This window comes from Grus americana, chromosome 11, assembly GCF_028858705.1.
Source record: "Grus americana isolate bGruAme1 chromosome 11, bGruAme1.mat, whole genome shotgun sequence".
Classification (NCBI taxonomy): domain Eukaryota; kingdom Metazoa; phylum Chordata; class Aves; order Gruiformes; family Gruidae; genus Grus; species Grus americana.
This window is the reverse complement of record NC_072862.1, coordinates 8,513,518-8,534,539: the sequence shown is the minus strand read 5'-3', so window position 1 is coordinate 8,534,539 and position 21,022 is coordinate 8,513,518. Positions and strand designations below refer to the sequence as shown.

Here is a 21,022-nt window from a genome sequence, read left to right as displayed (position 1 = left end):
TTTATGCTTTCAGGTGGTTCTGGCTGAATATCAGGTGGTGCCCAAGAATTTGGATTAATTTTACGTGGAGTTCATAGCCCATCTAATTGTGGTAGGCAAGGTGGATTGGATGTGACATGAGTGTTATGAACTGATGCAAGCAGCAGCAGAGCGTGTTGGGGTGCGGGAAGGGGGCTCAGCAGTTCTGCATCGCTCCATGCAAAAGCACTGCTCAGGGATTTGATACACTGCTTCTCAGAGATGGTCTTACTAGATTCAATGACTGGTTTTTTAGGCCTTTGCTTTGTGCTTTCTATTGCTTATGTTATATCTCTAGATGTTTAGATTTTTGTAGAATTTTCTCCTAATAAAAACTTTTGTTCTGCTCTGACAGAGGCTTGTTAGATTGGAGGGTGATTTCTGTGTCCATCCAGAGGAAATGGCAGCAGGAGGGACATCAGAGCTATGGTTCAGTCAGGATCTCATGGTGGGACTGGGTAACACTGGACAGCTGTGCATGTGGCAATGCAAATATGTGCCTGTGGCATTTCCAGGTGATGTGGTTTAGCCCCAGCTGGCAGTTGAGCACTGCCTACTTTGCATTGTTCCATGGACATGATGACTTTAAGATAATCAAGGGTTACCTTCCATCCGAGATAGTAGCTAAGCCTTCCGGTGACTAGGAAGCAGTTCATCCCAAGAAAATAGCTCAGTGAAGGGTAATCAGAGCACCACCACTCTGTACCACAGAGCATGTAAGTACCCAATCTGAGAAGGTATTTGGGTTTGTGAAGCCCAGCGGAGCACATCTTTGAGTGCTATGCTCTGCTTGCACAGCAAGGAAAAGTGTATGTTTCTGAAGAGCTGTGAAAATATCTTAGGAGATAAATCTGGGTCTGGATGTAGGCTTGGAAGTGGGGTTGGGATCACCCACTCAGCTTTCCGAACACTCCCGGCAGCGCGTGTTCTATAATGAGCTGTTTTATTTCCTTTTTGGTGCTACGGCAGAGTACTAGGGTTTGCATTACTGCTACGCGCACAGTCTGGGGAGGTTCATTGCTATGGCTGGCACGTGTCTGGGACGTTTCTTCCTCTGGGAGTGTGATGAAGCTGTTGCACAGGCTGTTTTCCAAGAGCTTTGTGAACACAATCACTGTGAACGGGTCCTGCAAGAGGGATCCCAAGCTGCAGACATGGCACTGGTGCCCTGTCCCCACCACCGTTGGGGCTGTCCCTATTCCAATGTCTTTAGACTCCATCCTCAAAAGGGTTTTGTAGCTTCCCCTCCTGGAGACCTGAGCACCTCAACAGGTCTCTGACTTCCTGTGTTAACAGGAGAATAGATGTGAGGTGGAGAGGGATGGAACAGAGGGCGTGCGTGTTGCGATGCTCTGGGTAGGCATTGTGGCGTGCCTGCTCTGATCTGACAGTGCTGGGGGAATTACCACCTCTCCAGCACAGCGCACACAATGTGGTGTGTTGAGACAGCAACTGTGGCTGACAGCTTGTCCTATTAAAAACAGTACTGTAGGAAAATAGTGCTGGCCAAATGTTTGCGCAACAGCTATGTGCAAGTGAGGTCTGGGAACCTGACAAGAAATTGAAAATATGGGGGGAGGTGGGTGGTGCAGGGAATATTTTCCATTATTTTGACTGGATATAAACCAGGAGAGAGTATAGGTTGCTACAGCTTTCCTGGTCAGCTTCCCAGCAGTGTCTTCAGGGGTTTTTTGGTGCTGCTGCTCTGGACATGTATTTGGATGAGTATAAGCCACTGAAGGCAGCTGTGACAAAGAAGAGATCTTTAGGATGTTCAAATGTCCAGCACAGGAGTTGGGAATAAATGTTTGCAAGATGAAGTATGTATTTGTGTGAAACTACTGGTAGTGTTGACCAGTTCTAGAGAGATACAGGGTTTGGGATATTTTTTGTAAGAAATTGAGAGGACAGGAGTTCAAAGTAAAATACTTTCAGATACTCCTTGATCAGCAAACTGTATTCTTTCTTGGCCTAGAAAGCAAGGAAACAAAAGACCAAGCTTGGATTGCTGTGTTGGCTGGAGAATTTTATTTTTGTTTTCTATCTCCAGAGAAAAATTAACTGATTTTGTAGGGATAGGAATGTGGTAGAAACTAATGTGCAGCTGCTCTGGAAGGGGAGGAGACCAAGGAGAGGAGGTTACTGAAGGCATCTTTGGATGCTGGGGAGTCTGGAGGGGGTATTGCTTTTTGGGGGCTGGTAGAGTGAGATGTGGAAAATTGCTGGGACAGTTAGGAAATATTGATAAGCACCTCAGTTTTGAATGGCTGTGACATACGCAGGCAGTGCTGGGATGCCCATCATGGCAGACGGGGGCAGGAATACTCAAGTAAATTGTAATTTCTTCATCTTGGGAAAAGAGCTGTCAGAGGGTAGGCTTGGAGTAAGAAACAGTCATCTTGCTGTTAGCAAAGGGGTGGAAAACTCTGGTTTTGCCAGAACATCACAGATGCAAAAGGACCAGGGAGCAGTTGCCTCTGTGGTACCTGCTGTCCTGCTGCTGGGCTAAGCCCATCGCATCCCCACAGCTGTCCAGGGCTCTATGAACGTTTCAGCTATTGGACTTTGAAGGGCTGGAGAGAATTTCAGCATTAATGACTTCAAGCAGATCAAATGTGGTATTAACAGGCTGGCTGCCTCAAAAAGAGACTGACTTCAACATCTCCAGGATGCCTGGGTGCAAAGATTCAGATCCTATGGGAATTACTGGGTAATGGTTATAATTGGCAAAAAATATGGACTGAGGGCAACTGCTTAGCAGTGGCTCCCTCTGCAAGAGTTCATGGTGTGCGAGAGCTTGTAGAGTGGCTCCACTGCTGCAGGGTTCTGCCCTCAGGAGTCTGTCCTCAGGGAGCAGATCTGGGGGGGAGGAAAAAGATGCAGAGCCCAGATCCATCCACCCTCCTGAAGGCTGGAAGGAAGCCTGTTCCTTGCTGTGTTACAGCCTTTCAGATAGCCAGGATTTAGCATCGAGTGTACAGGGATGCCCAGTGCCAGGGGAAATGCTCTTTTCAGTGAGGAGCACTGTGTGCATTGCTTCCTCCTTGAGAACAGTCTGTGAAGAGTGTTGGAAGAGTCAATGGACCTTGATTTCATTAAAGAAAAGACCTTCCCTTCTCAGGCAGATTTCTACCTTGAGTATTAAAGGTCACTTTTAAAGTATTTTTCTTCATGCAGCTAATATCTCTAGGGAAGTCTGATGGGAATGATGAACTCTGAGAGAGGAAAGACTGTCATCTATTAGTGTTCTTCCACTAAACCTACAGAAAAGCCGTATTCAGTACCTCGAGAAGGGGCATTTGCCCAGGGACTGGCTGGCTGGCAGCACTGATGTGAAATAACATCAGCACAGCTGTCTGAAATGAGGGAGCCACAGTGTTTCCAGGGCTAAATAAAGAAATGCCTTTACTTGTATCCAGGAGAAAGGCAAAACCCCTTGACCTGCTATTGTGCCTTGCCAGAGCAGTTTGACTCACTAAGGGGACCTGTCCATTTCAGCATTTCACTATCGTAATTTGAAATTTCATTTTTCCCTCATTCTGGAGATTATCAGCCAAGATAAACATTTCACAACAAATTCCTCCATGAACGCTACCCGCAGTAACGAATTTCCAGTGGTGTATTTCTGTCACTGCTTTGCAGACAGTAAATACAATTGACAATTTGACTACCAGAAACAAGTGAGGGGGAAATAAAGCCCAATGAAAGGATAATGGATCTTTGGATTCTTGCAAGCACGTGTGTGGGTGTTGCAGATCTTGCTCAAGCATGTCATAGACAGGTGGGGGGGTGGATTACAAGATGCTATTTTCAGAAAATAGGACAACCTGTCAAAACAGATAGCTTTTTTTTTTTGCCTGTTTTTCCCCACGTCCTAGTGAAGGAATGGGGAAATACTAACCCCCATTGAGAATTTTTGGAGACAGAACTTTATCTGTTATTTATTAATCCAGGCACTGATCAAAGCCCAGGAGAGGAAATCTCTGCTGGTTCATCAGTAATACTTGAGCACATACTGGCTGTTAATTGCATGTTCTGTTGGTTTCAACTCTAAGCCCTGTGTGCATTGCTAAAGGGGGAGGTTTTGTCAGTCAGATGAGATTAAATCACTTGGTGCACATTCTCCCGCCTGGGCTCTTCTGTGTCTGCTGGTAGAGTGGGACATAGGACAAGATGGGTCTTTGAGGCGGTTGGCTTTGACCATTTTTGTGCTCAAAGATCATCCGGTGGACTGGGCTGCTTGAAACAAAGAGGGGCTATAATTAAAAGCAAACAGTGGCTTGAATATCGTACTAAGGAAGTTGAGGAAAGGCAGGCAACTTCACATTTACATGTAGAGAGCAGAGCTTCTGCTCCCCCACGCACATGTAACAGCTGTAGCTTTGTTCAGCGTGTCTGGCTCTATGTATTGTTTTCAGAGCAGGGGTAATTAGTGTCTGGAACCATAACTGCTCTTTGCTATTGTGGAACAATGTAAAAATCTTTTTTCACTGTAAAACATTTCTGCCCTCTTTTGATCTTGTCAAGCTAGACAATACAGCTGTCTTGTCATCGTATTTCCCACGGCAACGGAAAGTTTGCCAAATGGTAGAAGAAACCTTAAAAGCCCTTAATTACTGTGACTTCATCAGTGAAACTTGACTGCTTTTGGTGGACTTGCTTCAGATTCAAATGAATTTGAGGAATTCAGACCTGGATGGCTCAGCAATGGTGGCTGCTGTCAACAAACAGACCCAGCAGGCGAAGGGGGTGGTGTTAGTAGTGGTGAGCAGCAAGGCTGACCTTAGTGCTGCTCTGCTGAGTGTGGGGTGCCAGGTCAGCTTCCTGAGTCATCAGCTTTATTGCATTGAGTATTGTTATTAATGCAGAAATACAAGGCAAAAAGCACTGTCCAGCTCATTTTTGGAGGAACTTAGGGGGGGAAGGTTTTTCATTACTTTTTTCCCTAATTAGGTAAATTTATTACTGAAGTGTTCCTTATTTGCATTATCCATCAATCAGTGAAAATCACTTCAGCTAATGCAGCCCAACAGTATTGCTCAGATGTTAATGAAGTGCAAAGGGCATGAGTGCAGTGGGTCACTCTGGGGTCCTGATTTTGTTTAGGAAATGGAGAGGCAAAGGTGAAATGCAGAGGTGGTGCTGGAGATAGAAAAGCAGCAGAAGGAACACACCGGCCAAGGATGACTTGAAGGAAAAGGTGGGGTCCAAAGAATGAGAGATAAGAGAAGATGAAAGGATAAGTCAGAGGAAGTAAGAGGCAGAACATGTAGAATTACATCAGAAGTGGGAGGCAGAGGCAATTAACTTTTTGTGAGTCATCATCCAGCCATCCTGCCCCCAGAAAGGCTGACTCAGCAACACCAGTGGAAAAATCAGAGCTTTCTCTGAGATGCCATTCCAGATCAAAGAGGTTTCGATTAGTAAAACTGGATTTTCTGTCACTGATCCTCCCCTGCCTTAAAGAAACTGTTCAAATGCATCTTGTGGAGTCAGCATCCACCCTAAACACCCCGGGCTTGGCTCACTTGCCTCTCTTCCCTGCCACCATCTCTTCTTCCCAGGTCTGAGTCATGGTCTATTTTGGGGCCCTTTGCACAGCTGAGATCTTGGTTGTTTGAGCATAGGTGAGGTGGCCACAAGAAGCACCAATTACTGCACATCCTCTTAGAGGCTAGGGAAATCTAAAAAGAAAAGCAAGTGAATAAAAATAACTTGATGGAAGAAGTCTTCTGTGATCTGGTATCACTGACAGATGCTTGGCCACAAAAGCACTGCTGGGAAGATACGGATGAGATGTTAATATAATAATGAACATTTTTTTTTCTGGCTTAGCATGACTCACAACTAAGGTGCAGTCAGGAAAACAGGGAATAGACAAGGAAAATGGTCTCAGTTACTTGACCATGTTTCAGGAAGGCTGGTGGGTTGTTGGTGATTAGACCGGATGGGGCTGTGATCAGTCAGAGGTGCAGGGGGTGGGCAGCAACACCTGGTCTAAGCATCAATAGAAACATTCCTTAAGATACTTCATCTTTGGTGTGCAGTTTGAACTGCTGCTTCCAACACTATGCATAGCCTGATGTGCTACTTCAGGCCTCCGGGGAGAAGAAAAAAACCCAACCACCCTAAAGATGTGTTTTACACCATAAAATGCATGTAGAATTGCCTCATTCTCCCCCCGCCCCCCCCAAGCAAGTGGATTGCATTTCACGTAGCTCAGTTCTGTAGTGCTTGCGAAAGCAATGCGAGGGCCAGAGCAATTCTCTAAGGCCTATTGGCAGTGTGAGGTGGTAACACAAAACCATGGAGCGCCCACCACCCCAGCAAAGCCTGGCTTTCCTGTGAGGGGCTGGAGGCTTCTCGCTGTGCTCAGCTGGAAAAGCAGGTACTGCACCCCACAGCAGGGCCCTTAAAAAGCAGCTGTGGTACCTGAGTGCGGCTGTTCAAACACAGCAAATGTGGTTAGTTATTTAAGAACCAGAAAATGCTACTTAAGTGTCTGGTGGGGTGGGGTTAACAACAAACAAAACCACCCAACCTTGAATGCCTTTGTGTTGAGTTGGAAAGTCTGGGCTGATCGGGGGAACCTGCGTCTGCCAGGGGACAGGAGCACAGGGTGGTCCCCAGCTCCGGCTCTGCGCAGCATCGCAGGTGTCCCCTCTGCCCTGGGTGGAAGGTGAAAGCTGGCTTGAACCCAACCTCAAGCCCTGAAGATAGGACCTGAGGAGGATGATGGGCACAGTCTCTGGCTGCACAGCAATACATTTCCCTGAGAAAGGAGGGATGGGGTCAAGCTTCTTCCTGATCCAGACCTCCACAGAGGCTGCCACTGTTTTCAAGGGGTTTTGAACAGGGTTCCCAGTTTTGTTCTGTGTCAATACAGCACCCAAGCAGCTGTGCATGAGGAAAGCAGAGAAAGCTTTCTTTCCAGACCATACAAATCATCCATTCCAAATCTTTCCATAATCCTCATGATGGTTAAAACAAAATTATTTTCTCTCCAGGCAGCAAAATTGGCATGACAGGCACTAGGAAATCTTCCTTCCCCTTTTGCCCCCTCCTTTAGGAAAGAACAATAAGCCCTGACGAAAAGTGTGTGTGCACTGATGCCAAGAAGCTTTGAAGCCAGGTCAGGAAACTGTCTGATCATGAGCATTAGAGTGTCTCTTGTGTTCAGTTTTCATCAGACTTTGCTGGTTTTGCGTAGGGGAGGCGACTCAGCTGCTGCTCATCTCCGCAATCTAGGCAGACGTGTTTCTTGTTTTCATCCCACCACTACTATAGCGACAGAAGCTCAGGGAAGAAAATGCCTGAGGCAAATAACTGGCGTTATGCATCAACTGCTGATGAAAAGTTTCTGCCTACGCGTTCGGGTACATTTAGTTTGGACCAGGAAAAGCAAAAAGTCATGCAATCCTCCAATGTCCATTAATCCATCTTCTGTGATTTTTGCTGCGAGTTCTTTGTTTTCCTCCTGGGACCTAACTTTTTATTTAGTCATATATTCACGGCTGCTGCTGCCATTGCCTTGCTGTTGCACACATTAATTGCCCTTGAGCAGAGGAATGTCTCCCAAAAGGCCTCATCCGTTCTCTGCACCAGATCGTAACTTCTTTAATTGCTACTGTTAACTTGCTGCTGCCTTTGTCCCCTCCGTGCTCCCTGTGCAGAGCAGAACAGCATGATCCCTGGTCGGGACCCCATGTCCCCACTGATGCTAATCTGGGTCATGCAACAGGACCTGTCAAAATACCCCCTCCAAGGATCCCCTTTCTCTTTCTGAATCAGAAATTAAAATTATTAGAGCAAAGAAGGGTCTGGCAGGAGCTGCCAGACAGAACCACAAGTCTGTTAGCTCGGTCACTGATTGCAAACGGTGCATGAGTACAAAGTTAGGGCTTTGATTGCTTAAACCAGGGCATGCAGACTGTTTCTTTGACCCAAGTTGTGTGTTTCTGCTGCAGCTTGGTTTTAAAAGCTTTTAATGTAGAGGTGCTATATGGCTCACAGCCCGGTGGGCTAACAGCCACAGGTAGCTGTGCACTAAGCTGTTTTATGTAAGAAAGTTGTGAGCTTCTCAATACAGGTATCCCATGGCCTTAATATAGAAGATAAAACCTCTTTTCTGCCACCTTGATTGTAAGAATTTGAGAATCAAATCATTTCTCATGTTACTCTTCTTCAGATGTTGCCATGGCAAAACCCCAGAAAGGAATGGGGGGGTTGCACAAAACCATTGGAACATCAGCTTTTCTCTGAGATTAAAAGATGTGTTCAGGTCCTCAGTCTCACCTAGACACTCACATGGAAGTAACCTCACGTGTACGAGCAGCTCTGAAGAGCACAGCCCACAAGACTACTTATGGGGCTGGTTATTCAAGCAGGAGATCAATGCGCATCAGGAATGAGATAGGGAGACAGAGAAAATGTGTTTGTGTCTTTACTGCAGTTAACAGTTTCTTTGTTCTGTGCTTCACCTACTGCTCTTTGGGATGTTTTCTAGGTTGCATCAAGTGAATTTCGATGCTCCTACTTGTGAAGGCAAGCGCCGGGAAAAGCTCTCCTTGATAGGGGACTTCTCCTCTTCAGCGGAGTTCTTTGTCACCATTGCAGTCTTCGCCTTCCTCTACTCGCTGGCTGCCACCGTGGTTTATATCTTCTTCCAGAACAAGTACCGTGAAAACAACAGAGGGCCTCTAATTGTAAGTGTGCATTTGTGGTGTTTTCAGGCATGGGTCTTAACTTCTTGCTTTTTTGGTGGTTGAGGCTGTGGCGTGGTCTGGGTGATCCAGGTGGCCCAATGCCCAAAGCATCTCCGCATTCACTTGGGTTTTTTTAAATCTTGATTGTGATTTAAACTTTTAACATCAAGGGTAACCAAGACTCTATACAGGTGGAGTTTAGTCCTAATCTTGTATATAGTTGTGGGATTTCCCGCTCCTCTCCCACTGCCTGCAGTGATGATGTTCACACAAATAACACAAGTGCTGAAGGACTGGGGGCCAAGTGACAGCAGCACTTCATCGGTGGGGGAAAAAGGGAAGAGGAGATCTTAGGCATCATCCTGGAAGATAAAGGAAACCATATCCCTGACCAGAGCCTAGCCAGGGAGATAGCTTATTGCTAGTTACTGCTGGGTTTAGCCAAATTATTTTGCTTTGGAGAATTATGTTGCTGGTTTTCCAGTATTACCGTGAACTCCCAGCACACTTGTGTGTCTGTGCTGGTTTATGAGACTCCTGACCTTCCATTTATCATTCAGTGCACCCATCAAGCTGTGGCCATTCGTGCCTTTATTTTTCTTTTTACCGATTCCTGAAGGCTTGTGATAAAAATCAAGTGCTGCTGTGCATTCATTTTCTTATAAATCAAGACTCTAAATCCAGTGAGAGCTATTTCATTCTGGTTGTCCATTACCTGTTAGTGCATCATGCCTCGTGATACACCCCTTGGTCTTGCTAGGCAGCTGCGTGCTGATCCTCCGCTGCGCTGGAGTTGGGTCAGGTCTCTGCGTCTGCGGGCTGTATGGCTGCCTCGCACTCCCCATTCCACGGGCAGCCCTCTCCTCCTGCAAGGATAAGGTTACACTCAGGTAGAGGAGATATTTCTCTGAAGTCTTGGTGTGAAGAGCAATTCAAAGGGAAGGCAGCAGGAGTTTAGTGAGGAACGATGTAAGGAAGGAGTTAGTTCTGGCTTTCAGAAAAATCTAGTTTATGACTGACAGAAATCAGACATTTGGCTGAGACTTGTGCCTTAAATGACTGAAAGCCACCGATAAAGAGCATCAGAAAAATGTAATAGAAAGGAAAATAAATCACCAGCACAGAAAGGCTGCACCTGTTAAAGGAAATAACTACAGTAACTGTAAGCAAAAGATTAAACTGTAGGAAGGTAATCTTAGCATCACGGGGTTTTGAGGGAAAGATTTTCCTCCTGCAAGGAGATGGGAGTTGTTTTATTTAAGTTTGCATAATTCAAAACTGATGCATTGATACAGAAAGAAAAATTCTCATTCTGCATCAAAGGAAATGAATCCTCTTCCTTTCAAGGTTTTTGGGACCTTTGCTCTCTCCTTAGAAAAGGGTGAGGAAAGGAGGGGAAATCTTCACAGAGAGGTAGAACAGGCAAGATTAAGAGGTCCCTACAGAAACAGTAAATAAAGCGCCTTGCTTCTGCTTGATTCAGTTGGTCTCAAGTAATATTTCAAACTGTCTCAGCAAAGGATTAGTTGCAGGGAGCTGCCATTTTAATTTTCTTGTGGAAAATAATTCTTTCTTCTGACCAACCACATTATCCTGTGTAGCCATAGAAAAAGGAAAGAGAAAAAAAACAATGCTAATATATCAGATTGTGATCTGGCCTTTTGCCATCATCCAGGACTTTCCTGATACAGCTGCTGCAGTTGTGTTTGTCACAGGACGCGTGGTGCAATCCGCTGCAGCATTAATGTGGCATTGCTTGAATTTGTTCTGTGTAATGGATTGTAATTGAATCTACAGGTTAAATTTAACCAGTGTCTGTTACCAAAGCTGCTGTTTGCAATTTCCCAGTCTTTAAACCAAACCTAAATTACCTTATTTGTTCAGAATATAAAGATGCCTCTGTGTGTCCTACAGCGAAAGCAGCTCCTGCCGGTGAGTGGTGTTGGGGAGTGGCTTAAGGTTATGCTCAGCTTATACCTGCTCCAGCATCTCCTCTGCGCTGCCAGCTCCGTGGTGTTGGGTTTTTTAGAAAAAAAGATCCTTTTTCACGTGGACAGCGTCCCTGGTGGTCTGTGCCCAGTGCAATGATTGCAGCATCACAGCCTGGTTGGGATGGGTGTGAGTCCTACTGTGCAGAGGAGATGTAGGGAAAATGCAGAGCCTCGGGCAGAGAACAAGCAAGCAGCTGTAGGCAGGAGGAATTCAAGGGTCAAGGGAGACTCAGAGTGAAAACCAGCTTCCCACGACCGCAGGACTCATCTGAGGGATGTAATGCGCTGTGCAAAGGAGGCAAGCGATGCATCCTCCAGCTCCGGGCAGATGCTACACTGAGCTGACATACCCAGCAAGATCACATGTGTATCAAATCAGATGTGTGAGTATGTCTTAGCCCTGAGATTGTTCCTCCCAAAGAAAAGTGCTGCAGAAATCTGGGGTACTTTGTGCATGCTTGAGTCCAGCCAGCAGTCACTCAGCACGTGCAGGTGGCAGGGCAGTCCTCACTCCTTCCTCGTCACCGTGTGTCAGGCACCATTTCCAGACTACCTGTTTTTTGCTTCTTAGTGAAGAGAGGATGATAGTTTCATCTCTCCTTGCTTCTGCTGCAGTGCCTGATCACAGTCTTATATTTTTAAAACCATTCCCATTTTAAGCCTTATACTTCCTCTTGGCTTGATATTTGCTCAGTCTGGGATGACATCTGTCTTTAAGCAGCACCCTCTGAGCTGGCTGCCTTTCCTTCTGACAAATTTTCAGGATTTGAAAAAGGAGTATGACAGTAGAAGTTGAGGGGGGAAAAAACACCAACCTTGCACTTGAAATTTTAAAATATTTTCTGGAAAAAACCCTTGCACAGGCAGTCAGAGCACCGTCAAGGCATTACCAACTTGCAGTGGCCTGACTGGATGCAGAATATATGATTATAAAGAATTTAATGACCACTATGTCAAGAGAAACTTGCAGGGAAAATTTCAGTCACAAATGTTTCAAGTTTACCTTGTTTATACAAATATAGGGAAACCCAACCGCATGTGCTGAGATCTCAGCGAAGCATCACTTTTACTGTGGAAAAAATATTTTAATGTTCAGTGTGAAGTGAGACATCATGGCAAGGGAATATTTCCAGTAGGAGAAGCCGTTAACTCCTTCCTCGGCTGTTTTATTCACTATGCGGTGAGCCATGCCTGTTGCTATTGTTGCCTGTCAGGTTTTGGGGATAAAAATCTTCCTCTTGGTCATACAGGTTCGTGGTTATGTCACTCGTCTGCAATGGAGATGGGAGTCACCCCTTCCCACGGGGCTGTCGGCAGCGAGCCCTCACCACGTGCACCCTCCGCTTGCCTCAATGGCTCCACGGAGAGATCATTTGGGGGGGGTTCATGCTAGATAGATAAACCTGAGAGAGGACCTTGGATTCCCAGTTCCTAAAGGAACAAGGATCAGTTTACCAGGGATTAAATGTGTAATAGATATGTGCGATGTGTTTCTGAGCTCTGCAAACCGCAGCTGTGACTTTAATTTCACGCAAACTCCTGCGCAATGCACGTGTGCAGCGAGGAGCTGGGGGCTCGCCTCGGTGGTTACAAGTGCAAGCCAGTTTCTCAAATGACTCAAGAGCCAGAAACATTTTAAAGAAATTAATTGGAGATGGTGACTTAAATTTTAACGAATGCAGTGTACAAAATCTCAGCAGTTGTCAGTATATCTGCATCTCTAAGCCTTACCTAAGCATCTCTAAGCCTTACCTAAGCTGATTTCCGCTTGTGTGACGCCATGTACCCTGGGGAGGCATTGCTGGTTTGCAATGAGAGCAGAGATGGGCTGCTCCCTGGGGCTGCTGCCCCAAGCACCTCTGGCTTGATGCCCTGGCTCAGATCTCTGTTTGCAGCTGCTTGCTGCAGTTAGTCCTGCACTGAAGTTCTAAGGGATCAGGGGTAGATGCGTCCATCTATCTCTGGAGTGGGAAAATAAAGGAAAGAATAGTCGCGGTCAATGTGTATCAGTACCCATCACTCAGACTTACTTTTTCCATAGTTTCTATACCCCATATGTACTCCACTTAAAACCCACACTCTGACAACTCTCTATATGCCTTCAGGTTTGTCTTTGGGAAGTTATTGATTGACCATGAAAAACCACATGCATTCACGTATAAATGTAAATCGTATACCAATCAATTAATATAAAAGCATTAAATTATTTAGCGAAGTGACTGACATAGCCCTGAAAAGAGATATTTCATTTTTATAGTGATTACTAGGTAATCTCATTCTTACAATGCATAAAGATGCTTATATGTAGGAAGATGAGATCTTTCCTTTGCATCTGGAGTCCTGTGAATAATCACATTAAGCAGAAAGGCATTCGGTTCTTTTCATATGTTACAGACCAAATGAGTTAAGTACGCTTGTAGTCTGCTCTTTGGAGATGTCTTTGATTAAATATGTTTTATTTCCTCCCCTTTGAGCTGCTTTCTAGAAAATAGATAGGAAAAGAATAAAAGACTCATCTGTAAAAACAAAGACTGAATCCTTTGCAGTTAAGAAATGAAATTATGAATAACCTGAGTTATTCTTTGCATTTCAAAGAGCTGTTTCAGCTCACTTTTGTCATCTCCTTTTTGAAATGCGAGCCACAGTGACCTTGCTGTACACACTGGTGCCTCCCAAAGGGCTCCGCACATCCCTGTCAGAAGCAAGCTTGCAAGGCCATACACCATTGCAAGAAGCGTGTAATTCTTTCAGAGCTTCATTCTGCAGAAAATCTGGGGTGGGACCTTGTTCAAACCAAAAAAAAGAGCTAAACTGCCACTGTAGGAAGGTGCTTGCTGCCTGCAGCAACCTGCTGTTGGCCACTTTCCGGGGCTGGGGCCGGGGGTATGGCTCTTGCTGGGGTGGCTCTTGAATTTTTAGGTCAGTTGTGACTGTGAAAGCAAATCCTCTGAGCAGTTTGCCCATGCTGGGGTAAAGAAATCTCCCTCTGCTCCCGCGTGGCTGTGCGTGAAACCTGTTGGCAGTGCCGCTGGGCTAGCCAGGCTCCGGCTGGGAGGTTTGTAGGCGTCAGCGTTTGAGGAGTTGCTCCCTCGCCGTAAATTGTACGGGAAGGTTTTGTCAAACGAAAAGGTTTTGTAGCATGAGCGTTAGCAGATGGAAACGCTTGTGGAGAGGCACTGGAAGATCTATGTGGAAGCCAGTTACGGGGCCAGCAGCCGCAGTTCAGCGAGGGAGGAGAGGGCACGGCAGGTTTTGCATGTTTTCAAACATAACAGCCCAGGGCTGCTGTGCCAAACTTGGATCACGCTGGCCGGGAGGGAGAGCGGGGCATGGAGAGCACGTGGGGACACGTGTGTTACAACGCTCCGGGGGCTGCTGAAGCCGCTGACCGGCTCAGAGCAGGCGACGCGCAGCCCCGTTCCGAGTGACCAAGCAGCTTCTGCAGATGCTTTTGGCTGGGTGAGATTGCGCTGGACACTGGGGGATCTCAAACTGTGCTCAGGAGACTTGAGTGACTACCTCCTCCAAAGACGGGCATTTTGCAACAGCCAGTAGCTCGATAGCAAGGAGAAATGTTTCAGTTACCATGAAAAGAAAAGGCGCATTCACAGTTCTATTCTAAAATATATAATTGTTCCAAGTAGGCATTTTTGGCAAACTGGGTAATAGCAAGTTTCAACTTGAAAAAGGCAGCAAGAAAATTTTTTTTTGTTACACATACTTCAGGCTCTTAAAAACTCCCTCCTCGGATATTTGGCATATTTTAAATCTTGTTTTCTGCTTTCTCCTACACGTTCCTATTTTGCCTCCTTCCCAAAGGCACCTGTAGGCAGACCAAAGTATCTCAGTTAAGATCTGAGAAAGAAACTTTGCAATTAGGAGTATAGCGTAACCGTACAACAATACACATTGAAAAGATCTGTAGACACCATTTCAAGAGAGCAACTACAAAAATTACTTTGTTCCAAAGGAAAAAAAATAATCACCCATGCTGTGGGGATATTAAACATTCAAATCCAAGATTTGTTTTAGTATGCAGACAATCTGGCTTTAATTACCAAGGAATAATTCCCCAGATAGACATTAAGACACAGAACAGCTTAGCTTGAAATTCACTTTTATTTTCAGCATGTCATTATCTTGTAACTCTGTTCCACCCAGAGCTGTGAAAATGTTCAGCCAGAAATCCAAACCCACTTGAAAACAAGAGAAGTTCAAGTTCCAGCCAAAACTGAAGGTTAGCAAAGATTCAAAATAAATAGGAAGATGCAAGTTTGCTCTAGTTGTATGTTTTGCTCCTTGCACAGCGCACAGGAGATTCAACAACTCCTCCAAGAGCCCGAGTCCGGCCAGGTAGCCTTGGTGAGAGCACACACTGAAAAATTCCTTGTGTTTCATTAGCCGTTCTGTCCTGTCTTCTTGACAAGCTGTTGGTCTTGTAACGTGTTTCTGGGAGCGGTCATGTCCTCTAGCTGGTGGAGGGGCTTGGGGGGTTCTTCTCCAGATCCCGCTGCAAGATCTTTCCCTTTTGGGTTGGTGTGCTCCTTGCGCCCAGCGAGACTTTACAGTTTTGGGAGTTCCTCTATAAAAGGGCTGCGAATGCTGATCCCCGCCCCCAGGAGCAGGGACCCTTTCTGTGGATTCCCCCAAGGCTCTGATCTGCTCCTAAACGGGGTAATTAGTGGCAGAGGGGGCAGGATCGGGCAGGGTCAGCCTTGTGTGGACACCCCGGTGCAGGGGAGCAGAGGAAGTCAGCAGAAGGATGGAGGATGGGGTGAGATGGAGAAGACAAGACCTGAGAAATAACATGAAATGCTCCTTTTAGAACCAGCCCCTCAACTGCAGAGTGCTCTTGGGTGTTCCTAGCAGTACTTTACAGCCCAAGACATGAGCTACTAGCATTTAGAGGGAGGGACTCATGCAGATTGAGGTCATTTGTGCCACGAGTTGTGCAAATGCCTCACCAACATGGGGTCAGGCTCTGCGAGCTCGACAGCAGGTCTGAACCCCTGCTGCTGTCACCTACTTGAAGAACTTTGCTCACTTTTAAAACTTTCTTCTTTTTAGCAAGCTTAAGCTGCTACATTGTTTAGTTTTGGTCAATTTGTCTCTGTTTGCTTTAAATTTCTACCTGCTGTTACGCATTTTATTGTTATTGCCAACGTACTGATTGCAGAGCTTGATTTAGCTTGCAGACTCCAATAGTGTGGTGGCATTGGGAGAGAATTGCTGGTCATTTTAAAAATGTATTCCCCAAAACTCTGGCGTGTCCCCGTCTATTGTGTCAATCAGCACCTATACGGGGGCTTGGCATCCAGGTAGATAACACGTCAAGCCTCATAGCAACTAAAGACCATATCCCATCATAATCCATAGCTCAGTAAATATCCAGTGTTTCTACTAGCTGGAATTTTTAGGAAATGTTTGCAATTGAACTGTTGCCTCTAAGAGTCCGTTTCTCATTCATTTTCTGCTAGGACATACAAGATACAATAATTTCTTTTGCTGGAAATCTTCCTGAGAAGAAAAATTACTCTGGGCGATACGCCTCTGCCCACCCGGAGTCTCTTTGGGTGTTAAGACAGTTGTCAGCTCCTGGGCTTCACGCTCTTCGAGAGAGCCCATTTGGGCAGCATGAAGGGAGGTCAGAGGAACTCAAAGCACGGTGGCAGACACAAGCCTGCAGAAAACAAATTGTGGCACTGTTAAAAGAGAAGGATGTATCCTTTAGGAAAGCATCCAAGCACAGTTAATTTAATCCCATCTGCGTGAGCGGAGAAATCCTTTGTTCATGGCTCGCTTGTGCGCCTGGTTTATTGACTGGTGCCTGCTCCATCGTGATGGAGGCTCGCGTCCTCCGTCCCCACGGTGCCGCGGAGAGCTCCTTCCCCAAATGTCAGGTATGCTTGTAGAGGAGAACGATGTTTCCCTGGGATCACTTATTTCTTTGGATAGCAACCCGAAACGTCGTGTTCTTAATGAACGGTTTCTCTTCCTTCCACTTACACCTTTACTTCGTAAGGGGGAAGGGGAGGCAGCCCCCATGGGAGGTGGGATATCAAGACGCAGCGATGCAGTTAGTGGTATGTTAGACTTTGGCACCTCTACCATCTGTTGTGGGCTGACAGATGGGATGAAATATGACAGCAGAAAGGCTCTTCTGTTTTAGCAAGACACAAGAAAGCTTGAAAAATCACACCTCCTCCCTCCTTTCCCCCCAAACCCACACAACAACAGTGTCACTTGGCCACTTGTTCTGGCTAAGACAGGGAGAAGTTTATGCCTGTGTGTGCTCCTGAGAGTCTTTCGAGGGAAAATGAGCAGAGTGGTTCAGAGCAGAGCTGCTCAGAGGCGCTGGATCCTGGAGGGATCGCCACCCCTTCTCCCCTCTTTTCACGTGGATGGGAATTAGGAGCAAATGCTTTGCCGGGACAGAGAGGAGCTGAGGACTCTCTGTGCTTGGCAAGTCTTGCTGTTTATTTGTTCGCTCGTGATAATTAGTGACTGCACGGCTCGTGCAGCAGGGACATTTGGCCTTACCTGTAGCTGGTGAGAAAACTCCTCATCTGGTAGCTGAGGATTAGCCAGTTTCAGGTTCTCTCTAAGATGCTACCACAGATGGAAAAGCTTCCTATCAGAAACCTGCCCCGGCTGTCTGCAGGAGCACCTGGGGCAAAAGCCAGCCCTCAGGAGGGCCCAGCGTCTTTCCAGGCATCTTTTTTTTTATTTTAATTGATCCCAATTCATCAGCCAGGTGTTGTGAACAGCCTGATTTCCGAGGCAGCTCAGCATCCTGGGTACCACCACACGCTTCTGGGAATCTGGCCTCAGTGTCAGAGATGCAAATGGGAGCCGAAGGGCTCTGCCCCGTTAGGTGCATCAAGCGCTTCTGAAAGTTAACTCTGTAGGTGATGATAGTAATCACAACCTTCCATGAAATAACAAGTTCTTGTTGTTTTTTTTTTCTCCTCTGATGCAAGCTTTCAGTTTTCTGGTGATTCTTAATATTTTTCTTGCCAATGGACACACCAGTATAATGCTTCTAACTGATTTGTCTTTTAGGATTTCATTGTGACAGTGGTCTTCTCATTCTTGTGGCTAGTGGGCTCATCTGCCTGGGCTAAAGGACTGTCAGATGTAAAGATTGCGACCGACCCAGACGAAGTGCTATTACTGATGTCTGCCTGCAAACAGCAGTCCAACAAATGCTTGCCTGTTCGCAGCCCTGTTATGTCAAGCCTCAACACTTCGGTTGTAAGTGACTTTGATTACTTCTTTTCACCGTTACCGTACAGATGTGTTTTCATCTCTTTTTACCCGCGTATTGACCGAAATCGGCTGGTGTAAACCAGTTAGCTGCAATGATTTAATTGGAAGCACAGTCTTGCTGCGGGGAAAGGCAGAGCGTGACTCACAGCAGCAGCGGGATGAGCGTGCAGGGTTGGGATGGGGAGAAAGCAAAGTGTCTGTCCAAGCGCGTTGGTTGGCCTCTCTGCTTTTAACTTGCTCGCTGCAATGCTTTTGAAAAGGGTCCGTGCACTCCTTTAGGAAGACAAGGGTTTGTGCTTTTCAGGTTCCTCTAAAAATCCTCAAAAAACCAACATAGAATTGGTCTTCAGAATGTTTTAAAAAAAAAATTACTTCAGGACAGCAGAGCAATTAATTTTCCTTTTTTAAAATATTTTCTTTCAATTTTATCTTTCCACAGTTTCTTTAAACTAGATTATGTTTTCAAACAAACAAACAAAAAATTTGACCTAAAACCTCAACCTTTTTTTAGAAACAAAAGGGAAAACAGGTACCTTGCAAGCTACAGCTAAGGGAGGTGAATTTGGGAATTTGCTCAAAAGCTGAGAAAATTTTCCAGCAGATGTGGGGAGAAGGGTGCACTTGGGAGCAGCTTTGACTTCTCCTAGGACCGTGCAGGGTTCAGAACATTAGGCTGGGCTGTGAGACCGTGGCTGCCTGATGACGAGCTCCTCTTCTGCCCACCTAGGTCTTTGGCTTCTTGAACTTTATCCTCTGGGCAGGCAACATTTGGTTTGTGTTTAAGGAGACGGGCTGGCATTCCTCGGGCCAGCGGCACCCTCCGGACACCATGGAGAAGCAGTCCAGCAGCTACAACCAAGGTGGCTACAACCAAGACAGCTACGGGCCAGCCGGTGGCTACAACCAGCCGGGCTCCTATGGCCAGGTGGGTGAATACGGCCAGTCCCAGAGCTACGGCCAGAGCGGGCCAACCTCCTTCGCTAATCAAATTTAGGGTTCACACAGCACGAGCTCTTGCATCCCTCATGTGTAGAGAGTTTAACAGGTCTCAAGTTTGTGGCGCCAGGTTTTTAAGGGTTTTACGTAAATTAATACTACAACACGGTGTTTAATGTCGATTGAAGATCTAAGCCTACCTCCTGAGGCAGGTGGGAGGTGGCCGGTGGGCTGGAGTTGGCCCTTTTTACCCTGACTAGCCAGATACAGGGGACGTGCTCATCACAGGTGGTGACCTGGAGTCAGTGTTGTAGTACGTACTGTAGAGATAACTATGGTAGTTTTGTATGTGTTAAGATGGTAGACGCATTTTGTAGCCTCAAGTCTGTAGTATTTAACATGCATAATATAACTGAATTCCCTTCTGCATTTTGGTGAAAAACAAAAGTGTTTTACTATTATTTCTACAGATTATTCTGTATATCCATGCATGTAACTTTGCACCTAAATTTTCAAAACTATCTGTCTGTGACTCTTCAGAGCATTTGTTTTGGTTATACCTTTTTGTTTCAGAAGACTTTACTATTATTTAAGTTAACCGAGTCATCCGTAATTTAGTGCATGGATAAGCAGTTTCATACTACCAAATGTCTGGACTGTGTAAATGGAACTTCTCAACTTCTGCCACTACATTTTGTTAAATGTATGTTTAAAAGAAGTATGCATCTTTTATATATTTTGCAGAGTTGAATATATGGCTTACCCAAGTTCTGAATGCTTTGTAACTAAAATGTTTTTCCTTGAAATGGCATTCAGTAGTATATATGGTACCTGACCAACGTTTATTCCATTTAACTCAGCTAAGTATTCATTCTATAAATCACTATTTCTATGGATGTTTTGTGAATCTTTTAATGTGAGCTGTGGAAAATAAGGACCAAGTAACTGTGTTATATGTTTACAAAGGTATTTATTTAACTAAGATAACAGAGGTGCAGATATCAGTATACGAAACCATGTGAAAATGCCCTGTTGCTTAATACAGCAAAACACAAAACCCGCATGTATTGTTGTGACCTTACCAAGCATAAATATTCCTTTATACCCTCTTATAATAAGAAAACCTCTCCATTCGTGCTGTTTCAAGATTGTTAGGTATCCCTCTGTTGTGTCGCTGCTCTGAGCGCTAGCTTGGTGCTGCTGGAGAATGTAACTGGATTGACCAAATAACCCAGGCTCAGAGGAACTCATCCTAAATTAGCCAGAGCCAGACTTGTAGCCCATTCGGATTTCTCCCTGGGAAATTCAGCCCTTCCTCACTACAGCGTACGGGACGCATTGACCCAACCGAAAGCCTGAAGCACAATGTACTAATCAAAACTGATCATCTGCATTTCTAAATCAAAGTGTATCAATATATAATCTTATTGTATGAGCTGTAATGTCGAAAGCATCTTAGCTTAAAACAGCTTAGTCTCTTCCATGATTGTTGTAACCAATTTATGGCTACTCGGTGGATGAATCTATATTGTGATATCTATTTGACCCTAATAAAGTTATTGCATACAATGCATGTTTTCAGAGTATGTTAATACTAAAATGTCACTGCAAAATAACTAAGAAGAAAACTATTAAAGATAAAGAACTGTTCCTGTGCTTGACCTTATTGGTCATATTCTTACTGTTTTCGAACACTTTCGTGAGGGTTGTTTTAATGTATGGTGGAGTGTGACGCTTCTACAGACACTTGTCATTAAAGGTCAGTATCACAAGTTTAAAGAAAAAATAATTAAAACTGTGCAATTTAATACCTGCCTGCCTCTTTACCTCTCTTTCCACCTGTCAATAGAACTACCCGGTACTGTGCTAACTATCCCAGTTCTGTGGATTGCTGGAAAGCCATGTTTGAGTTTCAGAGAGGATGAACCAGAATATCTAAATGTCCTGGTATTCCAAATGGGAGCAAAATACAACTTTCTAGGCTTTCAGTTCCTTTATTCCTTGGGGTTTTTTTAAGTTTGGAAAAAGTTAAATATAGGCAAGGCAGGAGAAAGTGAAATCTGTGTGTGTGGCAATGGATGGGATGTATGCTCTTCGTGCCCC

The 21,022-nt window shown here is 45.3% G+C and overlaps 1 protein-coding gene across 2 annotated transcripts in view; it reads left to right on the top strand.

Annotated features, from left to right (window-relative positions):
- Positions 1–20,488, top strand: part of SYNPR (synaptoporin) — a 109,771-nt gene extending 89,283 nt beyond the window's left edge. For both annotated transcript variants that reach the window (XM_054838671.1, XM_054838673.1), the window contains 3 exons: positions 8,525–8,723; positions 17,777–17,968; positions 18,711–20,488. In XM_054838671.1, coding sequence (XP_054694646.1) covers positions 8,525–8,723; positions 17,777–17,968; positions 18,711–18,977 — 658 coding nt within the window. In that variant the 3' untranslated portion in view covers positions 18,978–20,488. The remainder of the gene's footprint in view (positions 1–8,524; positions 8,724–17,776; positions 17,969–18,710) is intronic.
- Positions 20,489–21,022: the final 534 nt, after the last annotated feature.